Here is a 22324-nt window from a genome sequence, read left to right as displayed (position 1 = left end):
GCTATAAATGCCTGAGCCCATCAATAAAAGTTATAATCTCAAGAAATGTCATATTCAATGAGACAGTCTTTCCATATACATAATTGTTCTGCAATGACATCTCTACCCTTCCTCTGATGACCCAACTACCTCACAAATACCACTCATCAACTACGCAGACCCGAAAATCATAAACCTGAACAAAATAATAATCATCATGAAACCACAAATAATCTCACTGACACATCAAATGACCCTACTGACCTCATAAATCAATCACAACCTCTTAGGAACACATGCATAGATATTATTTCCTACACCTAGTCAATAGATCAGTCTCACACTTCCACTTCCACTTCCTCTACAACCTCAATCCCACCTGTAAACACTCATCCAATGCTCACACGAGCTTAGCTTGGAATTCACAAGCCAAAGGTCTTCATCACCACTATTCATTAACCAGATACAGCTGATGATGCTCTACTAGTCCCTACTTAGAATCAAGCTATGCAGTGTGAATTTGATGCACTCATTCAGAATGGAACGTGGTCGTTAGTGGATCTCCAACATGATAGAAGTCCAATAGGGTACAAATGAGTTTTTAGAGTGAAAGAAAACTCTGATGGTAGTCTCAACAGACTGAAGGCGCAGCTTGTCGCAAAAGGGTTTTCAATTTCAATGAGACGTTCAGTCCTGTTATCAAACCAACAAATGTACGTGTGGTGCTTACTATAACTTTGTCTTGTGGCTGGAAAGTGTCTTAGCTCGACGTCAACAATGCATTGCTTAATGGAACAATCTGCGAAGAAGTCTATATGTCATGCAGCCAGAAGGCTTTGTTCATTGTCAAAACCAGGATAAGGTATGTAGACCCCACAAAGCCTTATATGGTTTGAAACAAGCCCCGAGAGTGTGGATTTTCATGTTACACCACACTCTTCTCTCATTTGATTTCATCAGTGCAAAGTCAGACCATTCTCTCTGCATCAAGTTCAGAGACAAGACATAAATCTTCAACTTGGTCTATGTTGACGATATCCTAATTACTGGTAATAACGGGCTCAGATCAACCAGCATATCAAGTCCTTGAATGATTCGTTTGCACTCAAGGGTCTAGGTGAGCTTCACTACTTCTTGAGAATTGAGGCTACTCATACTAAATATGGTCTGCACTTATCTCAACACAAGTACAGTCATGATCTCCTCATAAAGGCTAAGATGTCTGATGCCAAGGAAATGCACACCCCTATGGCTAGTGGTCTAAAGCTATCCAAGCTTGGCAATAGACCTCTTGAAGACTCTCAATCATATCGTCAAATAGTTGGTGCACTACAATAGGCAGTGATCACCAAGCCAGAAATCTCATACTTGTTAACAAGGTGTGCCAATTCATGCAATCTCCAACAGAGGAACACTGAAAAACCATTAAGAGGATCTTACGCTATCTCAAAGGCATTCCAAAACATGGCCTTCTACTACGCCCAAGCACCGATCTCAGCCTCACCGGATTCTGTGATGTTGATTGGGCCTAAGACTCTGATGACAGGCGCTCAACTTCAGGCATGTGTGTTTTCTTTGGCAATAATCTTGTGAATTGGCAATCTAAAAAGCAACAACAGTCTCTCGTTCAAGACTGAACCATACTATCGTAGACTAGTTGTTATTGTTTCTGAAATGACGTGGCTAAAGTCTCTTCTATCTGAGCTTCGCATTCCAGTTCACAAACCCCCAATTCTCTGGTGTGACAACCTCAGCACTACGTTACTTGCTGCAAATCAACATCATTGAACTAAACACATCGAACTTCACCTGTACTTTGTTCCAAAAAGGTCTAGGCCAAGGAGATCGACGTACGTCATGCTCACAACTCGCTGATGTCATGACCAAAGTTGTCCCAAGCAAACAATTTATGGAATAGCGCGACAAGCTCCGCGTAGAAGATTCAAGTGCCCTGAGTTTGAGGCGCAACATTAGAGTATGAGTTGCGTGTCACACACGCAAGTTTATTTATCAATATAATGGCCACATTGGCAGTAGTCAAGTAGTTAGAATTAATCAACAAACCCTGAACAAAGTATAAACTACCATATTACGATTGAATCACTGATGAAAATTTAGTTGCCGAATTTTTCACGGAAGTTATTGAGAAGAGACAATCTCGCAGGAAATTGCTGATTATGTCGTCCAGTCTATAAATAAATTAAAACAAGAAAAAAAAATATATAAAGTAAAAGAAAATTGGATAGACGTTGTGGTGTGGTGGCCCATATTCGCATATCCGTTGCCAGCAAAAACAATCCAAAACGCATTCGGCCCTGCTGATATAATTCAGAACAAAAAAGAAACCACTTTTTTTTTTCTTCTCTATAATGAAAAAGGAATTAAATGAAGTCATGTATATGTATTTATGAATATAAGTGTTACGACGTAAAAGCAAAAGTAAATAATGAAGTGATAATAAAGGCGCGAGGGACAAGAGACAACCCAACAAACACACACATGCGACGCTGCCCACCATCAGTCTGCGCCGGTGATTGCTCTGAATCCCAAATCACATTATTTTAATTTTTAAAACTCTACACATGCGTTTACTTGCACATGGCCTGATATCTCTATCTCTCTGTCTCTGTATATATATATAAATATATATATATATATGTATATGTATGTATGTGTATACACAGTGTGTGTGTGTGTAAGACTTTGCGGCTAAGACCTATAATGGTTACAAATGTTGTGTACATTAAATTATGTGAAACCTATTTCATACCATAAGCAATGAATGCCCTTTATTTATTGTTAACATGTATATCGATCAGAATAATTGAGAAAGAGTTGTTGGATTTTACCACATGGTTAATCCAGATCTTTTTTTACGATGGGTATTATTATATCAGGTAGCTAATCTTTTTTTTTTGTTCGAGAATATCAGGTAGCTAATCATAAGTAGAGAGAAGTAAATTGGATATTTTTAGACGAGAATTATGAAGAAGAGATACTAAAAAACTTCATACTATAAAATGGATATCTTAGTTCATATTTGGATATTAAACTCTTAAATGAGATATGTATCAATATATCCACTTGTGAAACCAATGGCTCGATCCATTTATAACCCCTTGCCTCGTACTCCTTTGATATTTATGTTGTAAGTGCGTGTTTTAACTTCTAACCTATTTTTTCAATTTTAGGTGAATATATTGTAAATATATAGCTGTACACAATGCAAGTGTAGTGTCAATAATAATAATTTTTTAGGATACGTGATATGTCAAATTGTCATTGATCTCATATTAGAATTTGAGGGGAAGATATACATAAGATTATAATACTTAATAACGTGATATTGGGGTCTACTAATTCCAGCGAAGTTAACCGCATATATCTCTCCTTGTATTTTACTTTACCCTCATGACGTTTGAATTCATTTTTCAAATTATAGTAGATAATTTTATCGCTCATAATCATATTTATCATTTAGTTGTATTATATAGTTTATTCTTTATAGGGGAAGGTCGTTGAGTAGTGGGGTATAAGCCATGTTCGTGATTAATTACGTGGGCCAATTACAAGCAAGTACCTACAACTTAAAACCATGCGTGGTCATTTTAAGTCTACAGTCAGCTGTCTGAATATTAAATATTCATTCACGTAGAACAATAAATAAGTGGCTTTACATATATTGCACAGGCCCACATTATGCTCTTTTGTGCTTCCTCTTTTACAGGCTTAAATTGTTTTTTCCTTTTGTGGTGGTGTTTAGTTTTCCCTTGTTTTTCTCTCAAAGTGCTAAATTCAGTTTTGAGATGAAAAGTTTTTTACCTTCCATTTGCATATGAGATGTTTTTATAAATATTCTAGGTTATATAAGGCATCTCCAAACATTGACGTCGCTAAAATTACTGTGTTAGTATAATGGACCCACCATCATGAGATGACACTATAAATTAAAATTAATTAACATAAATAGTTTTATAATTTCTAAATTGATCGTTTAGAAGTATTTTTGGTCTTTTTGTAATTTATGCATAAAAATAAATCAGATATCCTTATATACTCGAAACGTTTATATAAAGAGAGTAAGTCGAGTTTTTGAATTTTATCTTCAAAACTTAAAGGTCTACAAAAGTCCCGACGAGGATACTATTAGAAACACTCATATTAACCATTTACCATTTTTTAAATGATGTGACATAAATTAAAATATATACACGTGTCATAAATTATGTTGATATGGCATACAATTTACACTACGTGCGGCATAACTTATGTTGATACAACATAACATTTATGGCAGTGATAAAATATTTTGTGTCCATCTCGGTATACTTGCATAAAAAAAAATTATGGACATGCATCAAATTCATGTATTACAAGTATAAAATATTTATAAAAACTCATAAATCAGTCTACGAAAACCTCTCCACCATCTATCTCGACTTAAAAAAAAATTATGATGTTTACGCATAGTTATTTTACCTAAAATAAATAAACTAAACTTTAAGAACTAACTGTTCTTGTTAAGAGTTTTCTGTTGACACAAAATTGGTTGAAAAAAGGAGTTTGAAAGTCGCTATGTGATTTCTTATAAACCACTTAATGCTTGCATGTTCATAAATTAATGTTATGTCTGGATGAACGAAAATTTATATCATATTGAAAACATATATCATAAAATTCTTGGATCGTAAACAAATAGCTATTAATTAATGGAAGATGGTCTGAAAAATATAGCTTTAGGCCATGTCTAATTGCAGCCAACACTTAAATCTTTTTTTTTTTTTTTTGGAAGGGAAACACTTAAATCTTAATAGACGTAGTTTGGTCATCTAGCATACACTCGCTAAAAGTAACGCAATGCCATAGTCTCACAGTCACTACACATAAAATAAAATAAAATAATATAGCCATGACAACAAGTTAGGCAACTTATTTTTTATATATATATATATAAATTAAATATAAGCGGTAAGAATAAATAGTTTTCTCACTATCTCAATAATCCAATAGTACATATGCTGGTTTTTCAAACTTCATTCGGTCATAGTTTTGTCTTTTTGCGTAATTATAAGACAAATATATGACTCTAGCGTGGGGTTTTATTGTGCCTAAGAAAAATGCTCGTGTGCCTTTTGATATTTTAGGCCTTATTTAGTTGGAAGATAAGAGTGAAGGGATGGATTCTTTAAAATAAGAAAAAAAAACGATCAAATAATTTCTTAAATATGTTTAGTAGAGAGGAAATAATAGTGAATGACCGAATTGCATTTGTGATTTTTTTTTTTTTTTTTTAGAATTGAAAGGATTATAGTGGGTCTGATGATTCAAAATCTCCCAAAATTCTCATTACTGTCTCTTCATCGTCTCTTCTAAACAGTCATTCTCTCATCTTCTCTTGCCAAACAAGGCCTTAAAGTACACCTTCTACTCCATTTAAGTTTATCTCGAGTCTTGGAGATAAAAAATTACTGTGACGTTAAAGATTTTATTAGCAACGATGTCAGTTAATAAATATTTCTATTCTGATAAATACCCGTTTCATTAGACTATGCCGTTGACCGATGATTTGTTTCGTGATTAGACAATATTTGAAATATGAAAATCGTAAAATAAAAAATTACGTTTATATCAGATGAAAATGTAGACTAAAATTATGTTGAATATTTTTTTGTTTAATAATTCAATTAAGTTCGTGATGCTATTAGGACTGTCGAATTCAGTTTTGCATTCGTGTAAAGCTAAAGCAACGTCTGGTAACTAGCCATCGATTTTTTTTTTTTTCTGTCAGAATTTTGACATGATAAAGTTGAAATCATTTTTTTAACACGATAAAGTTCGAATTTAATTTTTTTTTCCATGAAAAAGTACAACTAAAAAAAATCCGTAAAATTAAGTATATGCATATTTATAATAAGTTTACTTAATAAGCATTGTTCAATATATATTATTTTGTATATCATGCAGAACGTGGTGGACTAGAGATTGTTGAGTGTTTAGTGGAGGAATGTCGTTATTTGATTTCTTGTTTTCAGAATTTTTCTTTACTGTGGATTCCTAAAGGATACAATGAAGCAGCTCGTGTTGTTTGTAAAGACCTTGAAATATATGGTACCATTTCAGCGCAAGAATTTGTTGTGATTTCTTAAGCAATTCGTTTAGTCGGGGATACAAGTTGTGTTATTTGTGCCGTTTTAAGTTTTTTCAAGCTTAGAATTTGTGTACTTTAAAGTTTAAAGATATTGTAGTTCAACATTAAGTTTAGAACATAAATAAAATCTGTTTATATATATATATATATATATATATATATATATATATATATATATATATATATATATATATATATATCATATTCTGCAACATTAATTAGTCTACCAGCGCAAGCTAGTTTTTCGTCAAAAAAATATTATTTCAATTTTTTTACTATATTCTTTCTAATTTTTATTTTTTTTAATTGAATTTATATAAAAACGACATTTAAATCATTGAATCATAAGTCCGACCATTTTCTTCAAAAGGTACGATCTAGTCTAAGCTTCCTAATAACTCAACCCGACTTGTTTTTTCACGCATTGACCCATAAATATTGGCCAAAACAAAGTATAAAATATCAAATCAGAAATTAGTATCTCGTGCGGCATATGTTGGTGTAGCAAACGAACTTCTCACTACATTAGGCCTGAAAGCACAATAATGGCTAAACCAAATTAAGCCCATCTCATTTTAGAACAGACGGGTCCACCTCGGGCGTAACAAACACGAAACATACCTAATTGAGCCCAACTCGACACATCAACCGAAGATAAACATCATGATGAGACCAGTCCAACTCGGCCGCATGTCCTCGCGAAAGGTGATTGAAAAAGTAGATATATTGTTTAAGTGATGTTTCTAAAGATGTCCTAACACATTATAAAACAACTTATTAGTTTAACTCATTATCATAAGCACATAAAATGAAAGTAAAGAAACACAAGAGTTGGTAACCTAGTTCGGCCAAACATACCTACTTATGGAGGGATGATACTCCTGGTGGAAAGAGAACTTCACTAGACAGTAGAGTAAGTACAATGTTGGACAACCATGGATGATCACCATCCAGGTTTCAGAAACCTTCAAACTATCCTAGATATTCTAACTCAGGCTCCCACTGTGTTTGAACTCCCCTTATTTTTCACTCACACTCTCCTAGTGTTTCAATAATGTTTATAATAATACGTGTTTACAATAATTCGAATAAACAACACAAGCAACTCTGTGACATAGGTCTAACAATGGTTGTAAACAACACAAAGTTTAAAAGCACACTTAGGATCCATTATTTCGGCGATGAGGACTATAACAAATTACCTAGATGTGAATCTTACAGAAGAGGGAAAATATCCATATATAAGACACATACATGCGTAGTGTCATTGGTTAGGGTTTTCCAATGTACTTGGAGAACGCTCATTGGATGATCGTAAAAAAGCGCGGAAACGAATCAAACAAAAAATCTGTCAGCAAAAATCAACATCACTATAATGACGTGTAAGCAGACACCTCATATTCTAGGGAGATGTTTCCAATATCACAGAGAACAACAGGTTTGCAATAACAAAAACAGCCAACATACAGTAAGTACATTGATAATAAAAATTCATCATTTAAGTAAAAATAGCATCAATCAGCGAAGAAATGCAAACATAATTACAATGAACAATTCTTGCTGACTTCGACCTTTCAATATCGTTGAGCTCGAACCTATCTTGTATTCGACCCAACGTATTAATAAAGTAATTTATTTATGTTTGTCCTTGTATTATTTCATTATTTCATCAATTTTACTTTGGATCGTTAAATTAATTCATTTATTACTCGATAAAATACTGAGATCCACATAAATATAAGTAATAAAAAAATACTTTCGTCTTAATTGTTCATGATTGTTGAAGAGCCGAACTCGGCATCAACAATTTCCTGCTTTTATGCCCATGCAAGAGCGGTTAGAACATCTCCAGCGGTATACTATTAAAATCGCACAAATATCATAAATTTACTATATATATATAGTAAATTTCTCACAAATATCACACACTAACCACGAATACCTAAAATTCCTAATTTTTTTATTTTACTCCTGAATCATTTATATTCATTGTAATTATTTTTTATTTGTTAATTTTGTTAGCCCATTTATATAGTAATTCACTATATTAATTCTGTTCATTGTGAGTTGTTTCAGGATAAAGTTATTAAACTATAAGACAAACTTATGAAGAATGAATGTTTCATTGTATTGATTTGAATTCAATTTTACATAAACTTGTAATTAAAAAGACATTATATTTAAGTAAATTCATCATTTACATCTAGTTGTGAGCACTAAACCCAATGTGTGTGTGTGTGTGTGTGTGTGTGTGTGTGTGTGAGAGAGAGAGAGAGAGAGAGAGAGCCAAATATACAATATTAATAGAAACCTCAAACAATAGTTGTCAATAAATATAACTTTTGTTTTTTATATTATGAAATTAATAAGGTTAACATAATTGGCAATTAAGTATCGAATTTTCTATTTATAAATGTCATGTGTAGACAATTTAGCTATTTTATTAAACACTATGAACTTGACTATTTGGTAATTTAAAATTTGGAAAGGACGAATATACACAATTATCATTTTAAAATAAATGAGTTTGAATATGATGTTTTTTTAAAAAAAAAAATTTTTTTGACGAAGATGGATTATGGTGTTGCCCGACCTTGTCAAAATCTTTCTCATGAGAAGAAAATTATGAAGTCTAAATATATATCTAGTATAATAGCTAATATCTGAATTTTATGATATGCTAAGAGATCCTCTAAGACAAGCAAGTTATTTGGAAATATTGTACCATCTTTAATTTTCAATTTATGTTGATTGTTAATCATACGTCACAGCATACGATAGTGACGTTGACTATCGAGCTAAGCATTTTGGTCCATGTATATCATGATTTTTGTTGATAAATAGCAGAGATTACAACAAATATCAAATGCATAATTATATGAATAAAAAAAAATCTTTTGAAAGCGAAAAGTCTTGGTGGAATATCAAATTGCATTTCAAAGAAAGGGAAATAAAACCAGTAATTTGATTTTAACCTATTATTTGACAGTGAGTAAGATTGAGAGTATTAGTCGTTAATCATATCATTGCTTACAATAGTTACTCCAAAGACGGCGAATCCTATATGGCAATCGTTTTAAGATTCAAACATAACTCACAAAAATTTTGCAGCTAGATTTTTTTTTATAGAAGACAAAGACAACACAGTTGTGCTGTTTCAATGTTTCTTTTTTTGTTATTTAGTTGCAATGATACAGTTGCTGAATAGTTAATATTTCTAAGATCATAAACATCACTTTCAGGAAAATTCTTATACTTTCAATCGAAGAGGAATTAAGAGGAAAATATTTTACACAAAGGATAACAACGAAATATTGCTAATCGAAGAAGATCCGACAAAAGATTAAAAAGGGACGGACCAAGTATCTAGTCCAAACAGTTCTCTTATTTTAAAATAATAGTCCAAATATTAACATATTTAGGAAAGTAACCAATTTGTTATGATAACATTCTAATATTCCAATATTACCCTTAAATGTTTTTATTATCAACTGTTAGAGTAAATAATATTAACAGTAACAAGAAAAGTAATAAACTCCTCCTCTTTCTTCAACACGTGCCACTCACCTCGGGGCTAGTCCGACACTCGCTGGCCCAGGACAAGACCGCGCTCATGCGCTTCAAATCTGGCATCACAGCCGACGACCTCGTATGAAATCCATCAAGCTCGTCGGATTGGACGACTACGACCTCGTCCTCTATCTCCTCCCTCGGACCTTGAAGGCTCGTCGATCCCCATCGGATTCCGCCGGATTAGGTCAATGCCATTGATTGAGCTTGGATGGCTATGGCGGAGCAATTAGACAAGATATGCAATTAATCGTCACGTTTAATCGAATTACTTTCACAGTTAATCCGATTAACTATAACAGTTAATATGCATAATTGAACTTGCGACATTCGAACGGCCGGATCGGCGCAACCGCGAGACTCACCGATGTTCGAAAAAATCATTTTCGGAATAGGTTCGACACAGTTAATCAGATTAACCGTGATAGTTAATCGAGATTAGCTGTGACAGTTAATTGAGATTAACTATGACAGTTAATCGGATTAACTGTCGGAAAAAAAAAAAAACCCTAGAATCTAAAATCGCACCTCCACCGCCGCATGCGCCGCCCCCGTCTCTGGCCCCTTCTTCCGATGCCTTCGACGGGTCTGATGAAATGGAGCGACGGGTCGTTGCGGGACATCTCCGGCGACATGGCCGCCATCGAAGCTCTAGAGCCGGTACGTCGCTGGAGGAGCGACGAGGACAGAGACCCGGTTCGACCGATGCCCGGGACGCTCCGACACGTGGCGATCCAGACGGAGCCGCTCTCTCTCTCTCTCTCTCTCTCTCTCTCTCTCTCTCTCTCTCTCTCTCTCTCTCTCTCTCTCTCTCTCTCTCTCTCTCTCTCTCTCTCTCTCTCTCTCTCTCTCTCTCTCTCTCTCTCTCTCTCTGCTACGAGGATTGCTTCTTCAACTTGGTCTGGTAGAGTTCCATCGTAGTCTACATGGTATTTTAGGCACAATGAATTTTGTTTGGCTAATTGCTTAATATAACTCAAACCTCGGGTATTATTTTAAAAGACCCCATTAGTTGTTTACAAATCTCTTAAAAAAGTGTGTACGCTAGTAATACTATTAAGGGTAGTAACTAGTTACAACTTACAACTAACTTTATTTTGGAAAAGGTGGGGGTGAATCGTAATTAAGAGGAAATAAATAAATATTGCAACAACCTACATGTGATTTGTTTTGTTTTCTAATTTTTCTTCTTACCTTCCATTATTAATTAGGCGATTTGAAACAAAATATAATTAAACAAATTACCAACTCTTTGTCGTAATGATTATGCAAGTGTAACGAGGCCAGGGAATCATTCCTTTTTATGAATCGATTTATGTCGATTATTTATATACACGGAAAGTCTATGCAAGAAAACAACTGGATGTGTATTTATTTTATATTGGTTCTTTAGTTATCTGTTCAACGATTCCATCCTTTTTCCCCCTTTTTTTAACTCGATTTTCTTCTTTCTGGCTTTTACATTAGATGAATAGTCATGATACCAACTCCAAACTAGATTCACGTTTGATTTTATTCCTACATATTAAGTCTTTCATCTTTAAAACAAATGTAGTGTTCGATAAAGTTAATGCCTACTTTGAGATCTATCTTAGGAATGTCACGTTTATTTTCACAATTTTTAAAAATATCATACGTGTCCCTTAACATTCATATTAATATCAATTGCATACCTTAAAACATGTTTACATATCAAAACCTTCTCTTTATATAAGATTTTGTTGATTTTTTTTTTTAAATTAAAAATTTAACTGCTCATTTTATCCTTAATGAATTCCCTCATTTCATACCATGAAATTTTTTATAATAAAAAAGGAACAAAATTCTTGTTTGGCTCGTGCGATTTGCCGTCCATTTCTTCTTCGTTAAGGACTTAACAAAAGGGAGAGAGTTCTAGGGTTTTAATCGAGAAAAGACCTTACAGAGAGATTTTGATCATGACGACTATGGAAAGCTTGATTTGGCTAGTCAACCGGATTTAGAAAGCTTATACGGTGCTTATCGACTATGATGGCGACAACAACAATGCTTTCTCTTCTCTCTGAGAAGCTCTACCTTCCGTTGTCGTTGTCGGTGGCCAAGTGCGATCACCTCCTTTGAAACTGGGCAATTCAATTTCATTTTGAAAAAAAATCAACAAAATCTTGTAAAAAGAGGGTTTTGATACATAAACACGTTTTAACTTTTAAGGTATATAATTGATATTAATAGAAATGCTAAGGGACAGTATAATATTTTTAGAAACTGTGGGAATAAACACAACATTTCGATTAAACACAAGGGAGATTTATTATATTTTCCCTTTTAAATTTGTAAGACTTGTAACGACTGGATTTAACCTATTATTATACATGTTATTAACCATCATGAATATGTTCATAATTTTTTTGTTAATTTTTAAAAGAAACTATTGGTGAAGGAAAATACTCAAGGAATGATAAGCTGAGTCAAGTAGCATCCAAAAACTCTCATTTGTTGATTAAGACTAAAGATATTTCTTGATCATTTACCCTCATATATTATATATTAATTCTTAAATCTAAGGAGCGGATCTAAAATTAGTCTAATATATATATTGTAAAATTATGATGTCTAACTGTTATTTTTTAATCAGATATATATATAAAAAAAAAAAAAAAAAAAAGCTCAGCATTTTGAAGAAACAAGAAAAAACAAACATTCTCAATCGTTGAGCAGCTTGAGCTCTCTTGGATTCCTCTACCATTCGTTACAAATCCAAAGAACATTTACCAATGTTCCATTCCTAGGTTGTAAACTTGTAATAATAAACTATAAAAGCAATAAAGAAATAAAATAATAAATAATTTAATAAAGAATAAAGAATAAAGAAACTCGAAAGAGCATATAACATATTCAGTAACGAAAAATCGAATTTACACAAATTTTACAAGACAAAAAGTATAGCATATAGCAAAACACAGTATCTTCTGTCCCCAGAGACTCCACACAATTACCTTCCCACTCTCCGAAAAAACAGAAAACATATTTTCCATTTTTACGCATCCCCCCAGATAACTTTCATTTTACCACCACTAAAAAAAATAAAATTGATTTACAAATCCAAATGTACTTAAACAAAGAAACAATTTAATACAATCCCCCAATACTTTTTTTTTTTGGAATCATCCACAAAAATTAAATATCAACCAAAAGAGACGAAGCAATAAAAAAAAAAAAAAAAAAAAAAAATTTAAACCCTGTGTTTTTCTCCTTTAGAACAATCCATGCATATTTTCTCTTCAGAATCACATGAGTTGAGGTTCGATGATGAGAACTGAAAGAGTGGATTTCATTGATGGGACGAGGAAGGCTTTGTCTTGTACCTGTACAAGACCAGTTTCTTCTTGGAGCTTTGGTTGTCAATGGTGAGCACAATCTTTCCGGGCTCGGTGACCTTGAAGCTGTTGGCGATCACGGTCTCGTCCGCCGAACTGACCTTCCTCGCCTTTTGCAAGATTACGGTGTAGTGATCCTCTGCGGCCGGCACAAATTCCGCACCGTACGTGACCTCCCATCCAACCACTCTGATTTCCCAATCCACTTGATTGATCTGAAAACAAATACAGAACCAACGCAACATTATGAACACACACTCCTAATTAGGTCCTCTAATTATTTCGTTAGTATTAAACTTTCGAGTACCTCGTCGGTGACGGGGATTTCGACGATGTGCTTGCTCGCGGGCTTGATGACGACCTGAGTGACGGCGTCCGAGGTGGCGAACTCGGTGTTGTCGTCTCGGCTTAGTCCGCCGTACTGAACCGGGACTTGTTCCGGTGCGATGTACCTTTTTTATTTAATAATACACAAGAATTGGATACAAACACCATAAATAAAAGAAAAGAGTACAAAGTCTTCAACATAGTTCAACTTAGCAATCAAGCAAAAAAAAAAAAGGACACTGAAAGCACTCACTTGAAGAGAGTCTCGGCGGATTTGGACGGTCCAGCCAAGACGAGCTTGCTCTTGGTCCTCTGAGTCAGGAAGGTACTGATGACCTTGTGGAAGGCCAAGTACCACCAGGGGACATTGATGAAGACCTTCAAGTAACATGACATGACAAGAATTAGATATAAGATATAATCAAAGAAATTGATTAGGATCAGTGTTGAATATTTGTGAATTCAAGTACCTGTTTGGCGACGAACTCGGGGTAATTGTCTTGGAGGAGCTTGAGAGCCTGTTCGGTGCCCTGGTTGAGCTCTCGCTTGAGGAGGCCCGGGGAGTTCTTGAGGTCGTTGACTTGGACGATGGTGGAGATTCCTTTGGGGCTGAAATCGAACTTCCTGATGCTCTTCTCGAGGAAGAGGATCCTCCACTTGATGAAATCGGAGCGTTTCTCGTCGTCGCCGAAGGTCTTCTGGTAGAGCTCCTTGTCCTGGAACGCCCCGAACACGTTGTAGCACACAGTGTGTCCCTCCTTGTCGACGCCGTGGCAGAACGCCGCCTCCGACAGGTGAGCTCCGGCGGTGTCCTCTCCCAGGAGAGCCTCGATCCCGAACTGCTTTCGCCACCTCACCGTGTTCTTCAGCATCGCGAACGCTTCCTTCACCTTGTAGTCGCGCGCTCTCAGGAACTTCAGCAGAACGACGTCGCTCCGATCGTCTTCTAGAAGCGGAATCCCCCAAATCTCCACCTCCTCTGGCTCCACCACCACAGCTTCCTCTTCTTCTTCTTTCTTTGGCTCCTCCGCTGAGACCACCACTGTCTCCTCGATCGCCTCCACGGTCTTCGCTCCGTCGTCGTCCACCGCCACGGCGACTTTCTCCTCCACCGCCGCCGAGACAGAGGCCGCCGGCGGACTCGCTTCCGGCGCCTTCTCCCCCTCCTTCTTCGGCTCCGGCGCCTTCTCCGCTTCCTTCTTTGGCTCCGGCGTCGGTTCTGGTGTCTTCTCCGCTTCCTTCTTCGGCTCCGGCGTCGGTTCTGGTGCCTTCTCCGCCTCCTTCTTCGGCTCCGGCGTCGGTTCGGTGGCCTTGTCTTCTTCCTTCTTCGGCTCCTCCGCCGCGGCGGTCTCGACCACAGCCACAGCCTCAGTCTCGGTCTTCTCGGCTTCCTCAACCTTCTTCTCGGCCTCCTCTTCCTTCTTCTCCTCCTTTTTCTCTTCCTTCTTCGGCTCGGCGAACTCGCGCTTGTCCAGAGCCTCGCGGACCATCTGCTTGAGCTCGTCAAGAGCTTTCCTCTGGCTCTCGGGAAGCTCGCTCACCACGTAGCTCTCCTCCTTGAACGAAACCGACTGAGCGATCGCCTTCTCAACCTCCACCGCCTTCGTCTTCTCCTCCTCCGTCTCTTCCGCCGCCACCTCAACGGTAGCTTCCGTCGTCGCCGCCGCGTCGGCGGATTTCTCCGCCACCTCCGGCTCCGGAACCGGCGCCGGAGCGCTCTCCGCCACCGGAACCTCGGACACGACCACCGGCGCCACAGGCTTCTGCGCTTCCTCAGTCATTTTCTCAGAGCTTTCTTTTTTAGGTCTTGAGAGAGAGAAATTGAATATATAAAAGTTTAGAATATGTTAGAGAGAGAGAGAGAGAGAATTGTGTAATTGTGGGAGAGAGTGTGAGAGAGGGGGCTTAAAAGGAGGAGGAGAGGGTTTGGAAGAGAGAAAATTGAGGAGGGAATTGTTATGCAAACAAAGAAGAGAAGAAAGAGAACCAGTCTGTCAGACAACTTTGCCAGCTACTACACCACTTCCTCTCTTATGTGGGACCCACCTCCACTTCTCTTCTAATTTCTCATTTCTATTTTCTATTTTCCTTTTTTCAGAAATTTTAAATTTCTCCTTCAATTTCTCTATTACGTTCTCTCTTGACTCTTTTTCTTTGCGCCCTACTTACCGTTTGAGACTGCTTTACAGGTTACACACCCCAAAAAAATAAATAATAATAATAATCATTAAACCTTTTTTTTTAAGTGAAAATATTAAAAATAGCAAATCCATGAGGTACATCGATTTGAATCGGTTATTTTAGAACCTCCCAAACTCTCGAATACTCCACTACCGCTGTTTCGTAAAACTTATTTTGCTGGCGTTTGAATTATTTTAGTCTGTTTTTTTTGTGGTCAAATTTGTTTACTAAATAGTAACCGTAACTGGGTTGCTATTTTTGTATAAATTTTATTACTGCCTTTAAATGAAAACATTAATTGATTTTAGTAAATAAAATTTAAATATTTCCGAATTTTGAGCTTTTTTTATGGTTTAAAATAGATTGAGGATTTTTTTTATGGTTCTCTTTCTGATTGACGACCTGATTATCGTTTAGTATATGTTATTGCCATATAACAACAACATAGGTGTAATTAAATGATATAATTTTCATAGATTTGTTTCATAAAGTTAGTTTCCCATGCACACATATATATTATATTTATATATATTTTCTGGGAACATCATTTCAAAATATAGACGTTATATGCAATAAGTAGTTTGTACAGTGAAAAAAAATATTATTATATCATATGGTTTTGTTGTTTTAGAAGGGCCAAAATACACATCTTCAGCTAAGATTTATTTTTCATTTATGTTACTTGTTTCCGATAGACCCAAGACTATCAACTACAGTCAATTGATTTTGTCTATATACTTATTTAATAAATTTACAATAATTTTATAATTTGGGCCAGAGAAATTCCTGCCTTCGGATAAGGTCGCAAGGATATTTATAATAATGTGATTTCACATTTCTTCATGCTTACGACATATCTAAGCTAATATGAAAAAACGTATAGGAATGACTAAACATAAAGAAATAATAATATTTTTTTTAATAATAAGTGGTGGTAACATCGTCATATTAATGAATCTCACAACTTAGTAGTAGACTTGTCAGTTTGAGCCGTCCCAATTTCATCAAAACAATGGGCCACAATATATATACATATAGTATACATGATGCTAGTGAATAGAACATAATAATTAAAAATTATTTATATTCAGGAACCTGTAAGCACGTAAAGTGATATTATTGGCAAGCAAAGCGTTGTCATAATAACATAAATTTTGTATTGCGAGAAAGTACCAAAAGGAAATCAATTCACTTGTTTCTCGGATATTTTTATCTCCGACGGCTCAGCCCAATACAACGAAGAGCACAACGCCACATAGCTGTCAAACAAGCATGAATCACAAGATCCGTTCGTTGAAACCCTAACGGACGTTTTGTCCGTTACTATTTTATAGAAGAGCTCTAAAATTTAGGCACAGAGCGGACTCGTAACTAATCTCTTACATATATAACCTTAAAATTTACCATGACGTAGTAGTTACGTAACCTAGGAACTAGGAAGTGTAATAGTGTGCTTCGACTATTTCTTTCTTACCCTAAAATAAAAAAAAATTGCGTTTATGAGCACAACATTTCATAATTAAATACATATATATATAATAAAAAAAAATTTATAAAAATGTCGTTGATCTGATCTGCTTGAAGGGTTTTTTTTTTTTTTTTAATGGATAATCTAAAGCGGCCCAACCCTAAACCTCAAATTTCAATACGTGTGCCTGTAGTTTTTTTTTTCCTTCTCTCTCTACGTACTCTTTTATGCGATGAAAATGACAGTTTTAAATGAGGTGAGAGATATTTTCATATAGTTATCGTAAACTATTAACAAAAAAAAAAAAAAAAACTATAAACCAAACACCAAAGTCTGTAACTATTCGGAGCATGTAATCCGATATTGGGTTTTCCTAGAATAGAACAGGCTGTCACGAAATCAAAATTCTCTTCTTCTTTTGTAATTTGTTCCTCTTTTTGAAAAAAAAAAAAAAATTAAAGCTTTTGCATATAGACATGATCTTCCCTTTTAAGAAATAAAAAATAAAAAAGAGGCCGGCCGTAACGGAAGAAAATAACACCAAACAATGAGGACGAGAGAGAAAAGAGAGGGCTGTTTTTGTCTTTTTCTTCGTTTGTGGGTCCTCAATAGGTCTTTTCTCTCTTTCGCTTCTGTAAAGAAAAGAAGAAAAAAAAAAAAATCCACAAAAAAGCTGGTGGCTGGGTTTTCCTTGCTGTCTCTTTCCCTCCGTTTAAATTTTAATTTTTCCTGTTATTATATTGTTTGTTATAAGTTATAACCTTATTCCAAGTATATATATTACAGGTATTTATAAATAAATAACTGAATATGGAAATTAAACCGCCCGGAACCACCAATTGATATCAAGGACATATTTTCCTTAAGTTAGACAGAAATTCCAGAGGAAGAAGAGATTACGTGCCGGGTGTAATTTTGTCGGTATATGGGACCACTCGTTAATCTAATTATAAAATCATCAAATATTAAAAACAAATGTAATCTCTCTGGCTATAATCCAACTAACAAGACTCTATTAATTACATCGATATGAAACACTTAAAGTATATTGTTGTAGCTGAAACGTGAAATACTATATACTATATCACCATGTTGATGGACGTATTAAGTGTATAAATGTTATATTTTAAAATCATAGAAATGAAAGTGTAAGTTTAAGAGTTGTCAGCACCGCAAAAGCCAGACATTCTGTGGAATAAACCAAATCAAGAAAGCGCAGAGCTGGCCTTGGGATATATGATTCATTGTGCAACGACTACAAATATGCTTTTAGATATGTGATCTTTATATTTTTTTTAATTATACTTTGTCCTCAGGTTTATATGATATATATATATATATATATATATATATATATATATATATATCTAAACGCTATTATATTATATTTGATTAAGTCCATCATTCGATAAAAAAAATATATATATATTATTTTTCAACTGGGAAACAAGAATAATGAAAGAACCCTTACTATTTTTTTTTTATTGATCAGATAGATATATATATATATATATATATATATATATATATATATTTAACTGTTTGTTTCTTGGTAAAAGATTATTTATCACTACAACAAATACTAGAATCAACCACAATTATTATACTCGGACATAGCCACGACTTGTCGTGACTAAATAGCCGCGATATATACGGCTACAGCCGCGACTTGTCGTTGCTGTTTCTAATTTTAGTTTTTCATTTTCGTTTGGCGCTTAGAATTTGGGAATTTTCGATAGCGTTATAACTTATAACTTGTGCTTCATTTCTTTTTTCATTTTCGAATCACTCTCTCTCGTTCTCTCTCTCTCTGAAATTGACCAAGCAAAGCCGCCACGACCACAACACCACCAAGCCACAACCACCGCGAAAACCACCACTCCCGCAATCGACCACCACCACCACCACAACCGCGACCACGCACCTCTACTCCGCCAATCGACCACGACCACCATATTTGCGAAAACCCTAGAAATTTCACTCCCAAATCAGTACGACCATCGCTAAACACCACGCCCATGAAAAGCCCCAAATTTCGCTAAACCCTAGAAACTTGACAACCCCCATTCAGGCTTTCTCTCTCTCTTTCACTCCTAATATTTACAGTATTGGATTCAGTTGGTTAATCCTTTTTCTTGTTTTTTTATTTATTAAAATTTAGAGAGCTTGAGGAATCGGTGGTGGAAGTTGAGAAGGTTGTTGATGCTGAGAAGCAACAGCCACGACTTTTGTCGTGGCTGTTGTCGCGGCTGATGTGGCAACAGCCACGAATTTTATGGCAATAGCCACGACTTTTGTCGCGGCTGTTGCCAGTATTTGTTGTAGTGTATGTTTTTAGTTTGCTTGTTTACCCCAACCCTTATATTAATTTTTATTCTTGATAACTGAAAAGGTATATAATTTTCAACATTTTGTTATCATATAATTTTACAAGAGCATAATTTGAATTGTAAAAAAAACAACTAATATGATTATACAGATTGTTGACGTACAAAAATGTTACAACAACTGTCTTACGAAGAACACTAGGCTCTGAGCTTCCGAGCACATAAAGGTTTCAGATATGATTTTATCTAAGTACAGACGAATCTAGTATAAAAGAAAGAGTTAAATGAGGGTGTTTTGTGGTAGGTGAGACTTCTAGCGTGTACTTGTCTTTAGCCTATTTTGTTTGTTGTTTTGTTTCCGTTTTATAGTGGTGAGTTTGAAGATCATGGGAGTGATCAAGTTCATGATGTGATAGTTACTTTGTAACTTCTCTTTATTTATGGGGAGTGGGTGATTATTTTGCATAACCGTTTAGGAGTTATTTTCACTAAGGTAACCGCTAAGCATGTGTTCTCGGGCGCTTATTATTTATATTATGACGTGACCCCATTTTCTTAGTGTGACTATAGTCTTTGGACTCACCAGCTTCTCTTCTCTTTTCTTCGAAGTTCTGCTCAGCATGGTTCATTTTTTTCCTTATAAACGGGTTGTTTCTTAAACTTAATAAGCCATCGGGCCTATTTGACTCGGGCTCAATATTGAATTCCTACAATTCTCAGAGGGTCTGAAAACATACTTGGACTGTGCTAATTGTATGAGTAACATAGATCAAATAAACGGTTAGATTATTATTTAATTATAGCCAATATTTTGTTAGTTTCGAAATAATTAAACATACTGAATATATAGAGTGAGTACAGGACTATGATACGATATGTATACTTGAGGTATGAAAAGAAACTGACACAATTCGACGCGTTTACTTAGACACGATAATTTTTAATTCACTATTCAAAAAAATCTAAAATTCATTCACGAATAGATATTTAGAGAAATATATACACATCCGACTTGCCATATCGGTATTTCAAAATTCTCCAAAATTCTTCGCGTTGAGACTTTTAGGTTAATATAATGAGAGTTTCAATAAAATAAAAATAAAAAACCAAACACTTTCGACACAAAACTCTCTCGGCCAAACACAGCCGCCGCCGTTAACCCCACACAACTGATGTCTGGTAATCTCTCTCTCATGCTCATCTCCTCCCCTTCTTTAGGCCCGTTATTTTGACGGCTTAAATTTCTTGTGATGAAGTAATTCAAAATTAATTCTCACAGATGGGATCAAACTGTTGACGTAAGATTTCTCTTAATCAACAATCACTAATATTTGATGAAATCAAATTATAATTTAATATAAAATAGGGTTTGAATTTTGTCCTTGGTATTATAAATCGCGAAGAATATAAGTAAAAGTTTTAATATTTGCAGCAAATATATAATATATGAAACTTTGTGGACAAATATAATGCAACAACGAAAATCAAACTCAATTTTATATTACTGGTTATTAATATCAAAATTTAACGTCTATCTCGGAATCTAAATTTGATCTCGTAACGCCTCGTGCTAGCTTCATTCTTTTTACTATGCGCATTTAAAAATCCGAACGTAGACTTGAATGGTGAAAATTTTAAAGGCCAAATTTTAAAATGACTCTATCCCCTGAATTTAATAGTATAATATATTTTAAAATTCACAAGTTGAAATATCAGCTAAGAATCAAATGAATCGCCTAGGGTCTTCCTTCTTTATATTAGAAAGAACATATTGGGATTAAACAAACACACAAGTAGAGCTCTATGATTAATTGTCGTAGCATAAATATAAAAGGAAGTAGGCACCTATTATCTAAGGTTGATTATTCCAAATTCTGTTTTATTATTTTTTAGGTTAGGCTTATATCTTAAATGGAATTAGACAGCATATGATGCTTCAAGCTTTGTATCTAGTATTCTATTTCAATTATACAAAAGGATCGGATATGTTAGAGACAGTCGGATTCTCTACAAATTCGTATAATTTTTTTTTTTTTTTTTTACTTCCTTACATTAATTTAAAGGCTTCCTACTTATCGTGGTAGGATTAATTAACTATTTATATGATAAGATATCATATGCATTACGAATACATGGTGTAGAAAATCACCAGTTCACCTCAAAGGTCATATACAATCTAGGACTTTTTCATACTACCATTTCATTGTTAGCATGTGATATGATTCCATGTATGTGGGGTAATCTTTTTTTTTTTTTTTTTTCCATAGAACTAATTGTATTATATGATTTTTAGTGTTTACCACCAGTATATTATATATATTAAGCACATAAACAGAAATTATGAAATAACCACCACTACACAAATACATTTAAAGGCGGTTAACAAAAAAAAAATCCGTACTTAAAATTTAATAAATTTCCAAATTATTTAGAAAAGTAATGCTTGGACTTCCCATGGCTTGCTCTGTGCATGAACGCCGTGGAATGTTTTCCACACAATTTTCATGTGACGCTTACGTGGCATGGTTTTTCGAATACACTTTTGCATAAAACGTCTTAAAGACCCTTGACACACATGCACACATGCAACATCGCTATAATGCACTGTTAGAAACGTTTTTACGGCGTTATTTCTAGCGACGTTAATAGTCCCCTGTCTAAAAGTGAACTTTATTTAACACACAAGATTTTTCCGCAATTATGAATGGATCGGTGTGGCTGAACTTCTTTCTTCACCAATAGTTGGTATTTCCGTGAATGGATTTTGGTTTACCTTTGTTTTGTTGATGTTTATTTTTGTGTGGCCGAAGACGTATTAGCTGGCTATTTATTAAGAGTATCCAATACATATCCATTATCAAGTGAATGGCGTATTCTTAGAGTTCTTTCTATTCATTTGAAGGGAGAACAAACTTGGGAAAAGAATATTAAATGCATGGGTAATAGAGATAACTAACTTGATCTTATG

General features: G+C 35.0%; 1 protein-coding gene across 2 annotated transcripts; it reads right to left on the bottom strand.

Annotated features, from left to right (window-relative positions):
• Nucleotides 1–12541: 12541 nt before the first annotated feature.
• On the bottom strand, nt 12542–15289 carry LOC149391164 (patellin-3-like). 2 transcript variants are annotated; one of them, XM_089621480.1, is made up of 5 exons: nt 14565–15289; nt 13851–14534; nt 13634–13758; nt 13361–13505; nt 12542–13268 (listed from the first exon to the last, which is right to left on the bottom strand). In XM_089621480.1, the coding sequence occupies exons 1-5, from the start codon at nt 15159–15161 to the stop codon at nt 13008–13010; spliced, it is 1812 nt and encodes a 603-aa protein (XP_089477606.1). In that variant the 5' UTR covers nt 15162–15289; the 3' UTR covers nt 12542–13007. The 2 variants fall into 2 exon arrangements, with proteins under 2 accessions (XP_089477606.1, XP_089477605.1); XM_089621479.1 differs by having other exon boundaries at nt 13851–15289.
• Between the last annotated feature and the right edge of the window lie 7035 nt (nt 15290–22324).

The sequence above is a fragment of the Urtica dioica genome, chromosome 7 (genome assembly GCF_054948205.1).
Source record: "Urtica dioica subsp. dioica isolate 48M chromosome 7, U.dioica_male_clone48M_v1_H2, whole genome shotgun sequence".
Classification (NCBI taxonomy): Eukaryota; Viridiplantae; Streptophyta; class Magnoliopsida; order Rosales; family Urticaceae; genus Urtica; species Urtica dioica.
Note: the sequence above shows the minus strand (reverse complement) of the source record. Positions and strands in the feature narration are given on the sequence as shown.